We start from the raw sequence: 19,705 nt of genomic DNA, 5'->3' as shown, positions 1-19,705 counted from the left end.
ACGCTGCAGTTTCTTATTTGTTTTTTCTGCTTTTATCCGTTTGTAACATCTCTAACGTCCCCTTTGTGCTGCTGTAACAATGAATATTGTCTAAACAATCGTGTTCTGTGTAGTGAGGGTGTGGTCTGATTGGCTCTTCAGGTTTCCTGGTAACATAAAAACAGACCAATCAAACCTGCAAAGACCATCATCAATAACTATGTGCTAAATCCTGCTGTCAGCAAACAACAGCAGGGCTCAAAATAAAAACACACCCAGCTGTGTGCGTGTGTGTCTGTAGTGTGTGTGTGTGTGTGTGGTCTGCATGCAGGAGCAGGGCGAGGCTCAGGACTTAGTGTGTGTGTGCGTGCGTGTGTGTCTGCGGTGTGGGTGTGTGTGTGTGGGTGTGGTCTGCATGCAGGAGCAGGGCGAGGCTCAGGACTTAAAGCGCGTCTCCTGTTTCAGAGTCAGTGTGATCGGCGGCGCTCAGGTGAACTCAGGTAGGTCTCCTTCCCGTCCTCGTGCTCTCTGCCTGCAGGTCTGACTCGGTTCGGCGTCTCTTCCTCTGATGCTTGAATCAAAGCACGCAGACAAACAGGAAGCTCCTGATTCGGTTCGTTGTTCAGAAGAAGAGGAAGTTGCTGAACTGTGAGGTTTCGTGTCTGTTACTCAGGGAGCTTTGACTGTGAGTGCTTTCATTCAAACTTTATTTACTCCGAGCGGCGCACAGAGGAACAGACGCCTGTTTGACTCGTCTGCTCACAGCCGTGTGATCCTGGGCGGCGTCTGCTCCTGCTGCAGGCGCCATGTTTGTTTGTTGAGCATGAGAACGCTGCTCCACCCCCCAGCAGCAGGAAACCACAGGAACATCTGGAAAACATTCAGAGGGCACTTCTGCACAGTCTGATTTTGCAGTTTCACACCTCGCTGACAGTCCTGCAGGGATCTGCGTCTCCTGCTGGAATCGAACCAGCAACCGTTTGATACCAAGTGACAGCGTAGACTAACACGTCGATACCAACACACAGAAAGCCTTTAAAAAACTTCCAGAGGACTTCAGAGAACGTAAACTGGGTGATGTGGTTCTGTTCCCAGTTTGAGACCAGATCATGTGACATGCTGCTCTGCTAGCTGTGGCGCCCCCTTGTGACTGACGCAGCAGCTGCTTTTCACTGATTTCTGATCATGTCGTATTTCTGCATTCAGCAGCAGACTCTGAGGTCAGCTGGCTGTTCAAACAAGTTTAAATGTGAAGGTTTGTTAGTTTGTTTCTGGGATCCATGTAAACGACACGAACACGGTTCAAAGGTCGAGTTCAGGGACTCCCAACGAGCTGCAGCTGAGCCTTAAAGGGCCGAATCCCAAAACCAAAACCTGAGTTTAGTGCCTGCTGTGAGCGCGAGCAGAGAGGACGAGGGCGGCGTTTTTTTGCAGTTTGTGTATCACTTTCAGCTTTTTGTCCTGTTGTTTGCTCCGTGTCAGGACTCGCACCACCACACCCTCAGACCTCATTGTCTTCTTCCTGTCTGTGTGTTTCAGGTTGCAGAAGACAAGAATGGACGTGAGTCACTTTCTTCTCTCACAAACTTTCACCTGGATGTTTCCTGATGTGCAGCTTTCAGGTTTAATCGATGCTTCGGTGATTCTGATGTGACATTAGGGACGTGCAGCACGGTCCTGCTAATGTGGTCACGAGGCAGCAGCTGATGATCTAAACGAGAAACTCAAACGTGTGTGTGTGTTCCTGTCTAGCTATCTTTGTGAGGACCGAAATCTGCATTCTACTATACTTGTGAGAACCAACAGTCACCTGTGACACACACGCGGTCCTCACAAGTTTGAAGCGTGTTTGAGGCTCAAAATGTGGTTTTAGTGTCAGCGTTACAGTTAGGTTACGGTCAGGGTCAGGGTCAGAGTCAGGGTCAGAGTCAGGGTCAGGGTCAGGGTCAGGCTTTCATCTTTAATGGTTAGAGAAAGCATTATGTCAATGAAGGTCCTCACTGAGATAGCTGAATGGGGTTGTGTGTGTGTGTCTGTGTGTGTGAGTCTGTGTGTGTGTGTGTGTGTGAGTCTGTGTGTGAGTGTCTGTGAGTCTGTGTGTGTGAGTGTGTGTGTGAGTCTGTGTGTGTGTGTGTGAGTCTGTGTGTGTGAGTCTGTGTGTGAGTCTGTGTGTGTGTGTGAGTCTGTGTGTGAGTCTGTGTGTGTGTCTGTGTGTGTGTGTGTGAGAACAGGGTGTTATTGTTCCTTCCTTAGAGCTGGTTCCTACAGAACATTCCAGAAGAGTCTGTCACTGAACACACCCTCAGTGTGAACCGTGGTGCGTTCAGGTGCATTCAGTTGCACTCAGTACTTCAGACGGCCGCTTCGGGCCTGAAGGTCAGACGGCGTCTCTGAAACGTGTCCCTCTGGCGTCGCGGGCGCTGCTGCGGCGAGGTGAAGCTGGACCGCTGACGTGGGGTCGCAGCAAAGCTTTGGCGGCGTCTCAGCTCGTGTTTCAGACACGTCGTCTCTGTGGTGGACTGAAGAACAGTCACTGCTTCATGTTTTACAAACTTTTATTGTGAAGTGTTGACTCTTCCTGTTCACAACCTCTGCAGCCCTCGGTGGAATTCATCCTCGACTTCTTCTCCCAGTGATCCCAGAGCAGTTTGACAAAGTCCAGCATTTTCCAGCACAGGCTTCTTCCTGTTAAAATGCAGTTTTTCCTTCCCGGTGTCACCGAGCACCTGCTCATAGTGTGGTTGTTGAAGTTACTTCCTACTGTTTTTGGTCTTTACTGTTTAAAGCACCGGGAGGAGACTGTTGGCAGAGACAGACTCCTCAGATCTTAATCCAGAACCTGCGGTCAGTCGATCGGCTCAGACCTGTGAGGCAGGATTTGGCTCAGAAGCTGCAGAAGTGATGAAGAAGGAGGCTGAAGAGTGCAAATTCTGACTCTGTGGACATTTAGACTAAAAGCTTTTGAAACTGAAATGATTTCCCTCTCACAGAAACAGGTGAAACAATAACGGCATGAAATGAAAAACACCCCATTAATAACACTTTCGTGACCTCAGTCCTTGTCTGACGGTGCACTGCTATGAATTATGGGATGGAATGACCTCCTTTCCTCTCATAGAGGATGCTCCAATGTCCCCTCTGCTAAAGGAGGCAGTGAAGGAAGCGCCTTAGCCCTGCGTGGCTGCAGGAACTGTGCTCAGTCAGAAATAGAGATGGACCGATCCGATATTACGTATCGGTCCGATACTGACCCAAATTACTGGATCGGATATCGGAGAGAAATAAAAAATGTAATCGATCCATTAAATATATAAAAAAGCACCTCACAAAACTTGCTACATGGCGTAACTCGGCTCATAACCGTAGCACGTCGCAGCAGTGTGGTCACGTGATAGAGCAGCTGTGTGTATTTGTAGCGTCGCTACCAAACCAGCATTTCATCTCTGAGGAAGTTTTCCCAGAGAGAAGTAAAGCAAGTGTGTAAGTTCATCTCTGAATGTTTGTAAAGCATTCCCACGTTAAGCTTAACAACAGATATATGGAGCGACTGCCTCTCTGTCTCTCTGTCTCTCTCTCCTGCTGCTATTTCAATCGTGAAACTGCTCAATGATAATGATCAGCTGATCGGCTTTTCTGTCGTGAGTCCGTCTCTCTTCTTTGTTTTTGGCCCACTTCTCACCAGAAAGAGGAAACCAGCGGCTGAACAACAGCAGCACGTTTAAGCTTGATCAGCTGTTGTTAGAATTTATTTAATATTATTTCTACACCAGGATCTTTTTCTACAGCTGACGTAACTGTGCAGGGGCGGATCTAGCAAAGTTTAGCCAGGGGGGCCGATAGGGCATGAACAGGGAAAAGGGGGCACAAAGACATACTTTTCTTTCTTATTCTCATTTAAAATGTCGAGCTTTTAATAAATAATTATCTGAATCTTACACCCAAAGTTTTAATCTGATGTAAAATATATAGAAGTCCATTACTGTATATAGTAACTGTTAAGTCTAATATAGTAAGCTATAGTACTTTTTCCTTTGGGAACCATCTGTGCAGTCTGCAGTTCTGTTGAAGAAAGATGTTAAATCTATTTAATTATTCTTGAAAAATAATTTATTTCTGTGCATTTTTCCCCTGCATCAAATTAAATTTGATTACATTGATTAAGCATCATGAGGTGGAGGGTGGTTTGTTTGTTTTTTGCAGGGAGTTTGCAACCCTGTTAGTTAGGTTGTTTAATATTTCTGCCAAGTACTCTTTAAAACACCAGAATAGGGAGGATGGAGCAGGTTTAAGTTTATTAGATTGATCAGTTTTGCTGAACTATGAAATATTTTGTTGTATTTTTTACATACAGGTATAACAGAACAGCTTTAGTCTTATTGTCTATTTAAACTTGAGTATAAACTTATACAAAATGCAGCAAGATATTAAAAAAACGTTTTATTGATTAAAAAACACTATATCGGATTCATATCGGTATCGGCAGATATCCAAATTTATGATATCGGTATCGGACATAAAAAAGTGGTATCGTGCATCTCTAGTCAGAAACCGTCCCGAGGACAAAACGAGCTCAGGCTTTCTTTGCTTCTGTGTGTCTGCAGCTCTCAGACGCTCTTGATGGTGGCACCACCCAGTCAGCAGCAGGAGGAGGTCTCTGGCCCGGTGGTGGAAACAACCAAGCAGGAGGAGGTCTCTGGCCCGGACAGCCCAATGCCCCCGCGTGGCCAGGTAAGAGGCTTCACACGTTTCACTCTGCACATGGTGGAAATGACAATGAAGCCACCTGACTTGACTTGATCAACCCAAACACAAGCCCAACCCTCCGCTGTAGACTTTTACTGACCTCTGACAGTCACGTCTCTGAAGGGACTTCAGTCTTCACGAGGCCTCATTAATAAAGCAGCCTCTTTACATCCACCAGGTCACCTTCTACCTGTCTAAGGTTAGGGTGGGGTGTCACCTGTCAAACAGTCTCCTACAGTTATTTTGCCATTGCTGTTCACAGCTTCCATCTGGGGTTATGTGAGGACGTTAGCCTGTGGTGCCCAGGTGGACGTTAGCCTGTGGTGCCCAGGAGGACGTTAGCCTGTGGTGCCCAGGTGGACGTTAGCCTGTGGTGCCCAGGAGGACGTTAGCCTGTGGTGCCCAGTTGGACGTTAGCCTGTGGTGCCCAGTTGGACGTTAGCCTGTGGTGCCCAGGAGGACGTTAGCCTGTGGTGCCCAGGAGGACGTTAGCCTGTGGTGCCCAGGTGGACGTTAGCCTGTGGTGCCCAGGAGGACGTTAGCCTGTGGTGCCCAGTTGGACGTTAGCCTGTGGTGCCCAGGAGGACGTTAGCCTGTGGTGCCCAGGAGGACGTTAGCCTGTGGTGCCCAGGTGGACGTTAGCCTGTGGTGCCCAGGAGGACGTTAGCCTGTGGTGCCCAGTTGGACGTTAGCCTGTGGTGCCCAGGAGGACGTTAGCCTGTGGTGCCCAGTTGGACGTTAGCCTGTGGTGCCCAGGTGGACGTTAGCCTGTGGTGCCCAGGTGGACGTTAGCCTGTGGTGCCCAGGAGGACGTTAGCCTGTGGTGCCCAGTTGGACGTTAGCCTGTGGTGCCCAGGAGGACGTTAGCCTGTGGTGCCCAGGTGGACGTTAGCCTGGGGTGCCCAGGAGGACGTTAGCCTGTGGTGCCCAGGAGGACGTTAGCCTGTGGTGCCCAGGAGGACGTTAGCCTGTGGTGCCCAGGAGGACGTTAGCCTGTGGTGCCCAGGTGGACGTTAGCCTGTGGTGCCCAGGAGGACGTTAGCCTGTGGTGCCCAGTTGGACGTTAGCCTGTGGTGCCCAGGAGGACGTTAGCCTGTGGTGCCCAGGTGGACGTTAGCCTGGGGTGCCCAGGAGGACGTTAGCCTGTGGTGCCCAGGAGGACGTTAGCCTGTGGTGCCCAGGAGGACGTTAGCCTGTGGTGCCCAGGTGGACGTTAGCCTGTGGTGCCCAGGAGGACGTTAGCCTGTGGTGCCCAGGTGGACGTTCGCAGGTTAAATAAACAGGTGAATGTTTGTGGAAATGACTTTTGCTTCCACTGAAACCTCAGGTCAGCCCAACCAGCCCACCTGGCCCGGAGGTTCCACTGGTCCAGCCTGGCCTGGAGGTCAGCCTGCTAACCCTACCTGGCCCCAAGGCCCCAGCCAGCCCAGCGGACCTTGGGGTGCAGGTCCAGGCCCTGGACCTGGACCCACTCCTCCTGTTGCACCCCAGCAGAATCTGGTGAGCCAAACAGAGACGGAAACAGAGGACAGGCAGAAGGACAGATGTAGTAAACAGCTGTTTTCTTCTTGACAGACGGTTCCCTTCAACCTGCCTCTGCCTGAAGGAGTGTACGACAAGCTGCTGATCACCATCGCTGGAACTATCAAACCCAACGCTGACAAGTACGAATGCTGTGATGTCACGTAGTGACGAGAGAGCAGAGGTCAGACTAAAGAAGCGAGCGGGCGGGTGTAGAGCAGAGTAAACAGGAAGCGCAGAGCGATACACTGACGGTGGTTAAATCCAGTCGTTACTGAGTAACAGTAATGAAAGCGGGCAGTAGGAGAAGACAGTGAGCTCATGTCGTCTCATTGGACAAACTGTAGGTGTAATCACACAAAACCTTCATGTTTGCTGTGAACACATGATTAAAAAAACAACGAGAGGACAGCTGGTGAACAAGGATGAGCAAGGTCATCAGCTACACATTTGTTTGCATTCGTTCGCTTGTTTCAGTGAAGCAAAATCAGACTTGCGGCGCTTAATGCCACATTAACATCGGCCAAAAAGAGAAACGATTGATCCAGATAATCTGATGGAGGAGAAGCTTTAATGGTCAGTAATTCACTGAGGTCTCTGTGATTCATCAGGATCACGGTGGACCTGGCCACAGCTCGTGACATCGCCTTCCACTTCAACCCTCGCTTCAACGAGGGCGGCAAGAAGGTGATCATCAGAAACAGCTGCATCGGTGAAAAGTGGGGCAAAGAGGAGAGGGAGCTGCAGCACTTCCCGTTTGTGCCGGGGCAGAGTTTTGAGGTCAGACAGCTTCAAAAAAATCCTCAGTTTGTTTCTGTGAGGCGGCGATGACGCCAACGACAGTCTCTCATGTTTCTCTTCCAGATCAAGATCCTGTGCACCAACACGGAGTTAAAGGTGGCCGTCAACAACGCTCACCTGCTGGACTTCAAGCATCGTATCACCAACCTGAGAGACATCAAGAGACTCAACATCTACTACGACCTCACGCTGTCCAGGGTCAACACGGAGATGTTGCACTGAGACAGGCTGCTGACACAGCAGAGATCAGTCAGGAGGAAATTATCAGTGAATGTTTGAAGGTGATCATCAGTAGATGCTGTGATTCTTCCACATGTTTCTGTTCAGGTGTCTAATGAATAAAGACGTCATATTCTGGGTTTTGTGCTTATTTCTGTGTCCTGACTGGATGCCTGAAAATGATGAGCCTAGTTGAACCACGACAGACTCTTCAAACAGGAGTTTTAAAACAGCTGGTCATCTGCGGAGTGAGTGAGCGTTACCGTCTTAATCTTCCAGTTTATAGGGACGAGGATCAGAGCCACTTGAAAAAAGTGTGGACGTATTTTTTAAATCAGAATTCTGAGAAAAAAGTCTGAGTTCTGACACTTTTTTGTTTCCTCCTCTTGCTTAAGTTTGTTCACATAAACAAGGAATGTTTTTTTACACATAACAGCTATTCACGAAGCTCCACGGGGTTCTGTTCTGGGAACAACACTTTTAGAAAACACTGCATGTTTTTCATTGCTGTGCAGATGATACCCAGTTTTATTTATCACGTGACAGAAACTCTCAGCCTGTAGTTCCTCTAATGTCCAGCAGGGGCTCCAGCGGTGAGTCGTCCCTACAGATTCCCATGTTAAAATAAACATGTTAAAATAAACATGTTTACAGCCTAATGTAAGAAACTGGTCCAGAGAAGTTTCCCCTTCATAACAACTACAGAGAGGAAGAATGGCGTCACGGCTTCAGAGCCTGGCAGCTTAGTGACGAGCAAAGGTTTTGGATTCACATTTAAATAAATTCATTTTGCTTCCATCCATTTACTTCAGCTTATCCCATTCAGGGGGCCTGGAGCCCCCTGAATGTGTCCCTAGTTCTCCTGCATACACTGAAAAAAATAGAATGATTTTAAAGTTAGCGTGTCAGCACAGCCAGCAGCTCTGAGGAAGAGTTTACCTGAGTCATTTACAGAGGTGGCAAAAGTACAGACTCTCTTTACTTCTAATACATAAAGATGTTTTTAATGTTTTTATGGATGATGCACTGATTTGAGACCGCTTTTAATAATAATAACATATTGCATTTATATAGCGCTTTTCGGGGCCCTCAAAGCCAAAAAGTAGGCGGTAGGTGAAGTGTCTTGCCCAAGGACACAACGAGCGAGACTGTCCGAGTCGGGGCTCGAACCGGCGAACTGCCAACTCTTTGAGCCACGACGGCTCTCGTACCTGCAGCAATGACAATAAAGACATTCTGATTAAAAATACTCCAGTAAAAGTACTGAAGCAACTTTTTAACTGAAGTAAAAGTGAAAAAGTGCTGCTCTGAAGTATCCTCAGCGTAGGAAAGTAACAAGTAGCTCCTTGAAGGACAATTCTACAGTTACAAAGGAAACTGAACCTCGTGCTGTATTAATGTAATATTAGTACATGAAAATACAAATATTAATCCAATGTAATTCTGTGTGAACTCAGTTTGAATCTGTTATGTAGGAAACCCGCACTGACAGAGAGTTTCTGTTGTCAAGATTACACAGTGTGAGTTCCCCCCACACCTAAACAGACTGTGCACAGTCACAGTGGACTGTGGATTCAGTGCGTGGGGAACCCGGAGATCAGTGTAATGATTCCGTGTGGGGAAAACAATCAAACTAACGATCATTCCTACTGAGAGCTGGCGTGCAGGCTGTGATCAGCTGCCCTGCTGTCTCTGTGGATGTACACCTTTAGTCTTTTGGGTTATTTCGGGTGAACTCCGTGGCTTTTCAGTCTCAACACGTAAAGCACGGTCCGTTCTTGTGAGGGGCTGAGCACAGACCCGGAACCCTGCTCGGGACCTTCTTGCCTTCGTGCCGTTGAGCCACCATCGTCCATCTGATGAAGCGTGTCGGCCCTCTGGGTGTCGCTAAAACCGAACCTACATGTTGTTGATGCTCAGGATAGGGCTGCTACGTCATGACGCACAGCCGCAGGTTGACGTGCGCGTGCTCGATCGGGAGCTTTACTATGTAGTTAGGTGAGGAGCGCGCACCTCCGTGCTGCGTTTAAGCGTTAAACAGTTTAAAAGTGGGTCCACGCACCGGCGAAGCGAAGGCACCGACAGCAGCTGGGCTGCGGACAGTCAGGACACCCCGGACCGGAGGACTGCACCGTCTGCGGTCGCTGCCAGCGGAGCTCCCCAGTGGACGGGCTCAGCTTCCTCCTTCAGGTCAGTGCGACCCGCGGCCTCTTCTCTCCGAGAGTCCGCGGCTCGGGGCCGCTGCTGGGTGTCGGTGTGGGGTGGAAACGATCCGATCTCCACCCGCAGCGTCTCCTCAAACTTCCTCCGTGTCCTCTGGAGTGTCGACGTGCCGCTCCGTCCTCCTCTGCTCCCCGCTAGTTAGCTGCAGACGCTAGCTAGTTAGCCAGGTGTTTAATGAGAGCGAGCGGCTGCAGCTAGTAGCATGCTAACTAGCGCTGCGGCAGCGAAGTTTGTTTTCGTGTAGCTCGGTTGTTTGTTTGTAAACAGCGCGCGGGACACTTTGTTTACCGAGTGTTGCTGCGGATGTAGCGGAGCTCCAAGCCGCTCCCAGCTGGGTTACCGATTAATGTTCGCCGTTAGCAGGGCGGAGGCCCAGGAGGGTGGGAAGTTTACAGGCTGTTAGCTGCTAGCTATTAGCCTCGGAGTGCAGACTCAGCAGCTGGCGGTCGGTTTGGCCCGGGTCTGTCCCGGTCTGATCTGAGACTGAGCTCCCACAGGGTCTAATGTCCTCATGATGATTATAAAATCACTTTAGAAACACACATTCCTCTAAACTCTGTCACACCCTGAGATGAGTCAGAGCCCACAAACACTGTGTGTGTGTGGACGTTATCAGCTGGTGTCTCAGCCCGTGGAGATCACAGCATGTGAGTGAACAGTTTTTGTGATACTCGCTCCTCTTCAGGATCCTCGGGGTCTTTACAGGACTTTGAGCCTCTGCTGGAGAAGCCATCAGGACCTTGTTCCTCAGCAGCTCCCTCCTCTGCTCGTGTTATACCTGACCACTCATATAACCTGTTAATTCGGTGCTTTCTTGGCTGTAAATGGGCTTTAGTCTCAGGGGTGTCCTGGTTAAATAAATAGAAGAATCAGTGGCCTGAAACACAGACCTCTGGGATTCGTACAGAATGATTTAGGCTCCTGATCAGTGACTCGGCACTAAAGATGCTAATGATTAATCACTGATCTAAAGAAGCTTTTAATTTGAAGGCTGAGGACACTGCAGAGTTACACATCTGCAGTGTGACACAATTTATTTAGATTCTAATCAACGTTTTGTGGAGATGTCATACAGATTATTATCATGAATGTTACAAATGTAAATGAGGTCACGTGCCTGAGCGCTCCTGCTCACCCTGAAGGGAACAGGCGTCTGACGGGCTGGGACACAGTTAGGACGCCACTCGGTGGACGGCAGCATGTCTTAGAGATGAAACCATAGGCAGATGTTGGTGTTTGTTTATCTTTACCTTCGCCCGTGTCAGATCAGACCTGACGGCCTCAGGCTGCTGGATCAGTGTTCCCTCAGGGGAAGGTGGGATATAAAAACTTCAGTATCATCGTAAAATCCCCAAACAATCAATAATCTGTTAACACAGAGTAAATAAGGAGGCCTGCAGTGCTCCAGCATAAGCTCGCTGTCTGTTCTTTAATCAGAGTCAGCATCTGGCTCATTAGCATTGACTAAGCTTTGAAAGGATCCCTGTTTAGACTGCCTCAGCTCATGTATTGATCCTGTCTCTGATTGGTTCACGTCAAACAAAAGAGAAGGAAGCTGCAGATCCAGCAGCAGGAGGTGGTTTCAGGAGAGGGAGGAGGGAAATGCCTCCACTCCACCGCTCGGGCTCCTCGGTGTGTGTGGTTAATCAATCAGCTGATTGGTAATCATTTCTTATCATAATCTTTGACGCTTGAAGGAACAGAGTCAAGAAAGAAAGAAAGTGTACTTTATTGATCCCCGTGGGGAAATTCCTCCCTGCACGTAGCCCATTCACTCAGTGAAGCAGTGGCAGCCATTGGGCGCCCGGGGAGCAGAGTGTAGGGGCGGTGCCTTGCACAGCGGCGCCTCAGGGTAGCTGTTCAGGGGAATCGAACCCCCGACCTCCCGATCATGGGCCCACCACTCTACCTACTGAGCTATCCCCGCCGTCCTTTTTTCATGTGTTGAGCAGAAAAGGGTGACAAGGTGAGGCTACAGGACACCTGCAGTCCTGTCACACCTGTGCAGGTGAGCAGGTCCATGTCATTCAGGTTTCTCCTGAACTCTTCCTGTTGTGGGAGCAGGAAGCACCTGCAGATCGTCGCAGCTGGGAGACGTGGCGGGAATTAATCAGCTGTGAGGAGAAACGGCTGGTCACTAAACTGTCAGCTTTTATTTTGAAATATTTACAGTTTCCTGCTTCAACAGCACAAACGCACACCAGTGCGCAGTCTTGTGTTTGTGCGCCTGTGTGTGCTGAACACACTGTGACCGGCTCCTTATATAGACAGAGAGGACAGAGCTGGCAGCTGATTGGCTGTCAGGTATCATGAGCTGGCGTCTCACTATAGACGAAGCTGCAGGTTTGTCTGATGTACGACGAGCTTTTCCTGGAGGCTGTGAGCTCGCTGCTGCTCCGCGTGTCGTAAACTGACTTCTGGCCCTGCTGGTTCACTCCCAGTCCTCCCAGTCTGAGTCTGCATGTCTGATCCAGCTGTTGTAGAACATGTTCTCATTTCATTTTGAAGATATTGAAGATTGTGAAACTGCTTACGGTGTGAGGATCACACACCTGGGCCGTGGCCTCAGGTGTGTGTGTGTGTGTGTGTGAGTCACTGATGTGTTGGTGTGTGCTTGTTTTTTCCTGCAGGGCGTGTGTGTGCCGTCACATCCTGACGCCTTTGGAGACCGTGGCGCAGGAGAAACAGCGCCTGGTTTAGCTTCCTGTGTGGGAGGAGTCGAGGCGAACGTCTGAGAAATGTGAAGCTGAAGGATCAGCGGAGCTGTCACTCAAACCAGTACCACGCCCCCCTGCACCACCACCGGCCAATCAGCACACAGAGTGGAGGTAAACACAGTTAGCATTGTGTAAAAGAGAAACGCATGAATACAACTCCCAAGATGCTGTGCGGCAGATCGGAGCTCCGGGTTCTGATTCTGGAAACACCACTGGGCGTCTGTTTTGAGCTGAAGAGCTGACCGGGACATGAATACCTCAGAAACTGCTGATGACACAGCTGTGCCTCATCCCTCGCTGCATGTGTGACCTCTGACCTCCGTGTGCTCCCAGTGTGTTTTATACCTGGCTCTGATTGGCCGCCCTGCTGCGGTTTGTGTAATCCTAATTGTTCTCAGGCGCAGTGCCGACGGCCTGGAAACCAAACTCCTGTCGCTCAGAAACTTTAGCTCGTCTCGCTGTGGATCTGCATCTGATTGGATGAGAGACGACTTCACTGCTGTGTTCAAACAGGCTTTTTGTTTCTGAGCACGGTTGTGTAACTGTGATGTGTTCGTACAAACACACCTTTTTCACGGTTACATCATCACTGAGGTCATCCTGCACACCCAGAGCTCTGAGTGTGTCCTGCCTCTGTAAGCGTCACGAGGTTGTGTAAGCTGTGTGCACGCGGGACGCTTCACACGGAGCTGTGTGCACGCCCGGCTGCTATGTGCAGGGTTTATCCAACCAACGTTATTTATAATGGGCTTTAAAACAGCTTTTATCTGCTGAAAGCTGTTCTCATGGCGCTGCTGTATTAAAATCCTGCTTTACATTTATGGATGCGGGCGTTGTCTCGTCACCTGTTCAGAGATGAGTCCAGCTGAGGGGTTCAGACATGTCCTACTGAGAGGACGCGCTGGACAGAGAACGTCTCTCAGCTGAGGGAACACCTCGGTGTAGACGATGTTCTCCCAGAAAGAACCTGACACGGCCGTCGGGGAGCAGGAAGGTCGTCCTTCACTCACAGCTGTGAACGTGATGGCGCTCCTTTAATCTGTCTGGTCTCACCAAGGTTATCGTTAACGAAAACTAGAAGTGAAAAAACATTTTCGTTAACGGAAATAAAAACAAAAAAAGGAAAACTAACTAAAACTATAATGAGTGTTCACAAAACTAACTAAAATTAACTGAATTTATAGCAAAAATGTGTTTAGTTTTCATTGATGTGTGCGTGTCATACAAGAGTCAAGGGTGAAAATGAAGTTTAGTTTCCAGATTTTTTCTTGCTGTGTCTCATTATGCCAGCAGGGGGCAGCACGTTAGTCGAGTCGTCTGTGTTGCTGCTCCGTCCACGCGCAGAATCATGTCAGGAAAAGTCGGGAGCCAGAGTCCAATTTGGGATTACTTTGAATATGACTGTGTTTTGGATAAAGCAAGTGTCTTGTAGTGGAAACAGACAAATTATGAGGGACATTTCTAAAGGGAAAAAATCCCACAAACCTTAAAGTGCACTTGAAAAGCTCACACAAGAAGGCTAACCTAGCTTAGCTTGAGAAGGTAAGGGAGCACACTCAACCCTCATCCCCAGAAAACAGAAGCTAACCCCAGGCAAGGCAGCGTGATGCATCCCGAGACAACAGGACGGGGATATCTACACAACTGTGTGAGTCAATTACCTTCAAAAAGTTTATCAATTCACTTGAACCAAAATTACGAACACCCGGTGCTGCGAGAGTTAATAGTCTCATTGGGGCCAAGATATACATTTTATAGTTGCCTGGTATCAATGGTTGTTCATCTGCCTTTATTTATTTATTTAAAGAACCCATAGGTGGGAATGTGAGTTGTCTGTCTCTGCGTGTTAGCCCTGCGACAGACAGGCGACCTGTCCAGGGTGCAGTATGGTAGCTGGAATAGCAACATACCCAAGGATGAGCAGAATGACTGATATGATGAAACTGGGATTTTGTTACACTTAATTATTGCAAACACAACTAAAACTATAACTGAAACTAATCAAAACTAAACTGAAACTAAGGATTTTCAAAAAAATAAAAACTAAACTAAACTAGCAAACAATTGGTAAAAACGAATTAAAACTGATATAAAATTGAAAATCTGAAGTCAAAACTAAATAAAAATAAAAACTAATGAAAATTGCAAAACTATTAAAACCCTGCGTCACAGGGAACTCTGCCGGTCATGTGACTGTTGGTCAGGTGACATGGCTTCACTGAAAACTAGTAATGATCAGCGCCGGGTGAGATTGACTTTATTTATCCCAAATGTTCAATAAACACAAAAAATAAATGAACGGAATAAAATCACTGAAAAAGAAAAAACCCTCATTAAATTAACCTCCTGAGACCTGAACTCTTCCACGGCAGCATTTTTAATTTCTCTTTGATATTTGGGCTCATTGGGACCTGATGAGTGTAAAAACAAAGAATTACAAGATTTTTTTTTTTTTTTTTACCTGATTTTTGTTTCTAAGAAAAATCAGAGCCACATGTGAGGATATTCGTTTAAAATGTTGATAGAAGCAGCATAATGTCCTCGTAAGTGGACATCAGGCCCTCGTAGAGCAAAATTGAGTATTTTAGTCTAAATAACCCAAAATGTGACGTCCACATATGTGGACGCAGGTCCTAGGAGGTTAAAAAAGTCCCTGAGAAGTAAAATGACTCATTAAACACATTCAGACAAAATTAGAGTCAAGGTTTCTGTGTGTGTGTGTGTGTGCGTGCACAGATCGTTTTATCCTCTCAATCAATAACCGATCATTAACATAATCATGCGAGTCCATGCGACTGACAGCCGAGAGCGTGAAGCTGTCGAGGTTTCCTCCACATCTGTGCGGGCATGTCTGCGGGCTCGGGCCCAGCTGAGGTAATGCTGCTGCACCGAGCCTTCGTCATGATGTCATCCACCACCCAAAACGTTAAAAACATGTGTTTCTGCACATGCTCGGTACATGTGGTCAAGAAACACGAGGAGGGCAGGTGAAGAACAAACGAATCCAAATGATCCGGGTTAAACCTGCAGTTCCTGTGACGCCCACAGTGAGGCAGTGTGCACATCAAAGGGAGCTGAACATGTTTGTTTTTGGTCTCTGCAGCTGACCCCCCCCCCTTCATATCAGCTGTCCCAGCTGCCCCCCACCACCAAACATAACAACAAGCTTTTCTTATTTGCTTGAAGGAGGAGAGTTACAGCGTTACGTGAGAGGAGCTGCAGTCTGTCAGGGCGCTGACCATAAACGCACAGTTTGTTCATTACTGAGGCGAGAAGGTGCCGCCTTCACCTGAGTAACAGGAAGTCCCAGTTTTACGAGCAGAGGTAAAGTGTTCCAGTGAAACCAGTGTGGCCCTCCCTCTGGCATTCTTCATGAGGAGGAGAGGAAGCCTGACCTCAGATCAGCTCTGACGTGATCTCGTGTTGAAATGTTTACACCACGATCGGGTGATGAAATATCTCAGAATCACCTCGGAGAGTCTGACCTGCTCTGATCTGAGACACACCCACAGGAAACACCTCGAACTCACTTTTATTTTGAAAATCTGAATGCCATACATGTCGATAATTTCCTGGGGTCTTTTATTTTGATAAGTCAATATCTCGGTTGGGTTTTAATCATGTGACCTCTCTCTCCCCACAGGACCATCATGCACCTGAAGTCTTACCCGAAGCTCGTGCGTTCAGAGCTGCGTCTCGATGCGTCCGGCGTTCAGACGGGGACGCAGCGGAGCAGTCTGTTCGTGAGCCAGCAGGGGGGGCTGCTCAGGACGTACACTGGTAACCATGGCAGCAGCAGCCGCTTCCCATTCAGCGTAATCTCCACCAACACGCTGCGATGCCCAGCAAACGCCATCACAAGCAGCGTGACGTCGCTCTGCCTCAAGACGCAGTCCGGCACCACCCTGCAGCACCTCCCACTGCTGCCGTCAGGCTGCGAGAACAACACGCCCAAACTGTTCCAGACCGCCGCCGAGGATGCCGACACGCCGCTGGATGTCTGGACCGTCATCAAACCCGGACACGTCCGCGAGAAGATCGCCATCTTTGTTTCAGAGAGGGGACGAGAAGATAGCGCCGGAGGTGGCGAGTGTGCTGCGAACAGCAGGGACAGGGCGCCGGCGCCGTGCACCACCTACAGCGTTGGGACGGGGCTGTCACGAGCCGTGAAGGCAAAGGGCAGCTGGGATGAAAACTGTACCGCCAAACGGCGCCGCCGGTCCGGAAACACCCAAAACCTTCAGCAAGACCAGAGAGCTGGTGACCTCAGACCTGCTCCGCAGCGCCCGCACTCCGGTCAGCAGTGTGGTGGCGAGCTGGGGACAGCAGAGGAGGCGGACCCGAAAGTGTCAGTGGTGGACATGGTGGCGTTTCTGGAGCAGAGAGCGAGCGAGCAGGACTCCAAACCTGTGCTCGCTCTCCAGAGGAGCTGCACCACCATCATGCTCTCCAGAGCCCCGCCCACCAAGCTCAGGGACGGCTCGGAGCACAGGGGGGAGGAGCCAGAAAGCGTCCGAGTGTCAGATATGGTGGCGAGACTGGAGTCTGAGTGTCTTAGGCGGCGGGCAGAGGGCGACCTGTCACGTAGCAACAGCCTGCGGAGGACAGCGGGGCGTGTGCTGCTTGCCGCTGCCACAGGTCACAGCTCCACCCCCAGCCAGCCTGCGTCACCATCATCACCTGCAGCTCAGTGTCTGAGCAGGGAGCCAGTCGGCTGTCTCCCGGCCTCAGCTTTGACCACGCCCCTTTCAGGTGAGCTGGTCAAGTCGGAGGAGGCTGCAGGTGTGGAGAGGGAGCGCACTGTAACAGAGACTCACCTTAAGGCCCCGCCCTCTGAGTCTGAGGAGGAGGAGCCTGTGCCTGGCTTATTGTTTTTGTCTCCAACACCTGAGAAAGACTCCACCCCCTCCCCCTCGGCACACCGCCCCCCATGCCACAGAGCCACCTATGTGCTTCAACCTTTTAAGCCCGCCCCCTGCAGTACTGACAGCCAATCAGAGAAGACTAGGAGGAGAGGAACTGAGGATGCTGGCGTAGTTAGCAACCCTGCCTCGGCGCCTCTGGTGTGGCGTGCGTCGGCGTCGCAGGACTTCCTTGAGAAGCGTCAGCGGCTGCAGCAGCTGCTGGAGCCGCAGCCGTACCTGACGGCGCTGCCGCACCACCTGCTCGTCAAGATCCTCCTACTGCTGCCGACGCAGAGCCTCGCCGCGCTCAAGTGCGCCTGCAGTTACTTCAAGTTCATCATCGAGAACTACGGCGTGCGGCCCGCTGACTCGCTGTGGGTGTCAGACCCCCGTTACCGTGACGACCCCTGCAAGCAGTGCAAGAAGCGTTACGGGCGCGGCGACGTGTCGCTGTGCCGCTGGCACCACAAGCCGTACTGCCAGGCGCTGCCGTACGGCCCAGGGTACTGGATGTGTTGCCATGGCGCCCGCAGGGACACGCCCGGCTGCAATGTGGGTCTCCATGACAACCGCTGGGTCCCGGCGTTCCACAGCATTAATGTGCCCATCTACCGCAGGAGTAACCATGACGACTGATTGTGAGTGTGTGACGGGCAGAGGCTGTTTGTGCTCTTTGTGTGTGATGTCAGCAGCGTCCAATCAGAACGCTTTCACGCAGGATACCACGCCCACAAATCAAAACGCCGTGGAACTTTAAGCTGGATGATGTTTAGGTTAAAGATCTGGCGAGAGGGCGGGGCGAGAGTCTGACAAACAGCTGCTGCAGCCACGATGCAACGGCAGGCCGGTGCTCCGGCAGACGCAGTGACTGATTCTGATTATTGATCGCTGATCGATTAGATGTTTGAGCGTCTCCCTGCGTCTGACGGAGCGCTGGCCTCGCGGCGCCCCCTGCTGCTCACCCCACAGCCTCCATGCTCTGATCTGCAGATCGATATTGCTCACTGATCAGTGATCGGGTTTGGAGGAGGAGTCTCAGCCAGGACTCTTCCTCACTGGCTGGTTCCTGATCATCGTATTGATGAGTTATCGATAATATTTATTCATTTAGTTTTACAAACAGGAGCCGTACCTTCAAAATAATGGTGCGAGCTGACTTCCACTGTGATGTCACTTCCTTAATTAGAGCTAATTTGCATCTCAGAGGGATTGATTGGTCAAAAGGCCTGAAATCCTGAACTTTATTGATCACGATCACCGACAGAAAAAAAAACTTCCTAACCGTGGGTTTCCTTCAGCTTTTAATTTGAAAACAGAAGTCAAGTAAACTGCTTCATGTTTTTGCAGAGATGTATGACCATAATTAGATTTTTTTTTTACACAGGAAGGGGTGGGTCTAACTGGTTAGCAACAGCTGAACTTTCAAAATAAGGGCACACAGTTATCTGATAGCAGCATCAAAGCGATGAGAAGTAAAAATACGACTCAGCAGCTGTCCGTCTGAGCAGCGTCTGGTGGGACCAGAGCAGGTGGTCGCGTCTCGCCCCCTTGTCCCGTTTCCTGTCGTCAGAAACTTATAAATATATATTTCTTAAAACAGATGAAACTTTATTAGTCGGACGTCTGTAACCATGACGGAAATCCACCTGACACGTCTGCACCAATCAGGATGGCTAAACTTCCCCTCCACCTCCCTCCCTCAGGGGCGGAGCCTAAAACAGCTGCATGGTCAATGCTCCCTCTGAGGTCATGCGCCAGTTTTTAAAGAAACTTTGTTTTATCACAGTAGAAGAAGAAGTTTATTGATCATCATTATGTCTGATTGATTGGCCCAGCTGATCAATCAGCTGTTCAGGAATAATTGTGGGCGGGTCCTTGTTTTGACTTGTTTCAAATAAAATTTGGCTTCCTGAACTTTCTGCAGGTTTATCTGACCCTGTTATCCTCTTACTGATCGATCAGCTGATTGGCTTATTGATTAAGCTTCATCTTTTTGATTCTGAGATGCAGAGGTTCCTGATGATCACCTGACTGATGGAGGCTGAGAGATTGGTGAGTGGGTGGAGCTTCAGGGGTCGACGACCTCTCTGTGCACCTTGTTTGTTTACATTTGAGTGTTTGTTTCCTGTGCGATCAGCTGATTGATAATCATTGATGAATCGAGGCCTTGAGCGTGGAGTCGGTGATTGAGAGTTTTAGAGTCGTTTGTCTGCTCCGTTTTTCTGTGCTTTAATAAAGAGCTTTTTTCATTGTTTCCTGTCTGTCGGTCCTTCCTTCCAACGCACGGCGGCAAAAGCAGCATCAGCCCCCAGGGGCGCGGCGGGACAGGAAGTAGATGTAGAAACAAAGTACCTCCTACAGGAAGAACAAGGTTTCTGTTTCAGGACATTAAAGTTTCTTTATTTGTTTTCTATTTTATTCTTTTTATCACCATTTCATTTTCAGGGGGAATTTATTTTTGCTTTTGCTGTCGGGGCCGCGGTTTCTACAACGCTGCCAATTCGTGTGTCACGAGCAGGAACTCGTTAACTTCTCGACCTTCGCAGGCGGCGGCTGTTCAGGGAAAGAAACTGTCAGTAATTCAAACGTTAAATTCAC

At 49.5% G+C, this 19,705-nt stretch overlaps 2 protein-coding genes across 3 annotated transcripts; both read left to right on the top strand.

Moving 5' to 3' along the window:
- The first annotated feature begins 374 nt into the window (after nucleotides 1-374).
- Nucleotides 375-7,403, top strand: lgals3b (lectin, galactoside binding soluble 3b). Its single transcript, XM_085143281.1, has 7 exons — nucleotides 375-479; nucleotides 1,519-1,540; nucleotides 4,581-4,707; nucleotides 6,050-6,222; nucleotides 6,298-6,386; nucleotides 6,855-7,023; nucleotides 7,108-7,403. The coding sequence occupies exons 2-7, from the start codon at nucleotides 1,535-1,537 to the stop codon at nucleotides 7,264-7,266; spliced, it is 723 nt and encodes a 240-aa protein (XP_084999407.1). The 5' UTR covers nucleotides 375-479; nucleotides 1,519-1,534; the 3' UTR covers nucleotides 7,267-7,403.
- A 1,723-nt stretch (nucleotides 7,404-9,126) lies between these two features.
- On the top strand, nucleotides 9,127-19,030 carry fbxo34 (F-box protein 34). 2 transcript variants are annotated; one of them, XM_085143273.1, is made up of 3 exons: nucleotides 9,127-9,453; nucleotides 12,117-12,314; nucleotides 15,847-19,030. In XM_085143273.1, exon 3 carries the CDS (start codon nucleotides 15,854-15,856, stop codon nucleotides 17,741-17,743), a length of 1,890 nt encoding a protein of 629 aa, XP_084999399.1. In that variant the 5' UTR covers nucleotides 9,127-9,453; nucleotides 12,117-12,314; nucleotides 15,847-15,853; the 3' UTR covers nucleotides 17,744-19,030. The 2 variants fall into 2 exon arrangements, with proteins under 2 accessions (XP_084999399.1, XP_084999400.1); XM_085143274.1 differs by lacking the exon at nucleotides 9,127-9,453 and having other exon boundaries at nucleotides 9,460-12,314.
- The last annotated feature ends 675 nt before the right edge of the window (nucleotides 19,031-19,705 follow it).

The sequence above is a fragment of the Neolamprologus multifasciatus genome, chromosome 19 (assembly GCF_963576455.1).
Source record: "Neolamprologus multifasciatus chromosome 19, fNeoMul1.2, whole genome shotgun sequence".
In the NCBI taxonomy this organism is placed as follows: domain Eukaryota; kingdom Metazoa; phylum Chordata; class Actinopteri; order Cichliformes; family Cichlidae; genus Neolamprologus; species Neolamprologus multifasciatus.
Note: the sequence above shows the minus strand (reverse complement) of the source record. Positions and strands in the feature narration are given on the sequence as shown.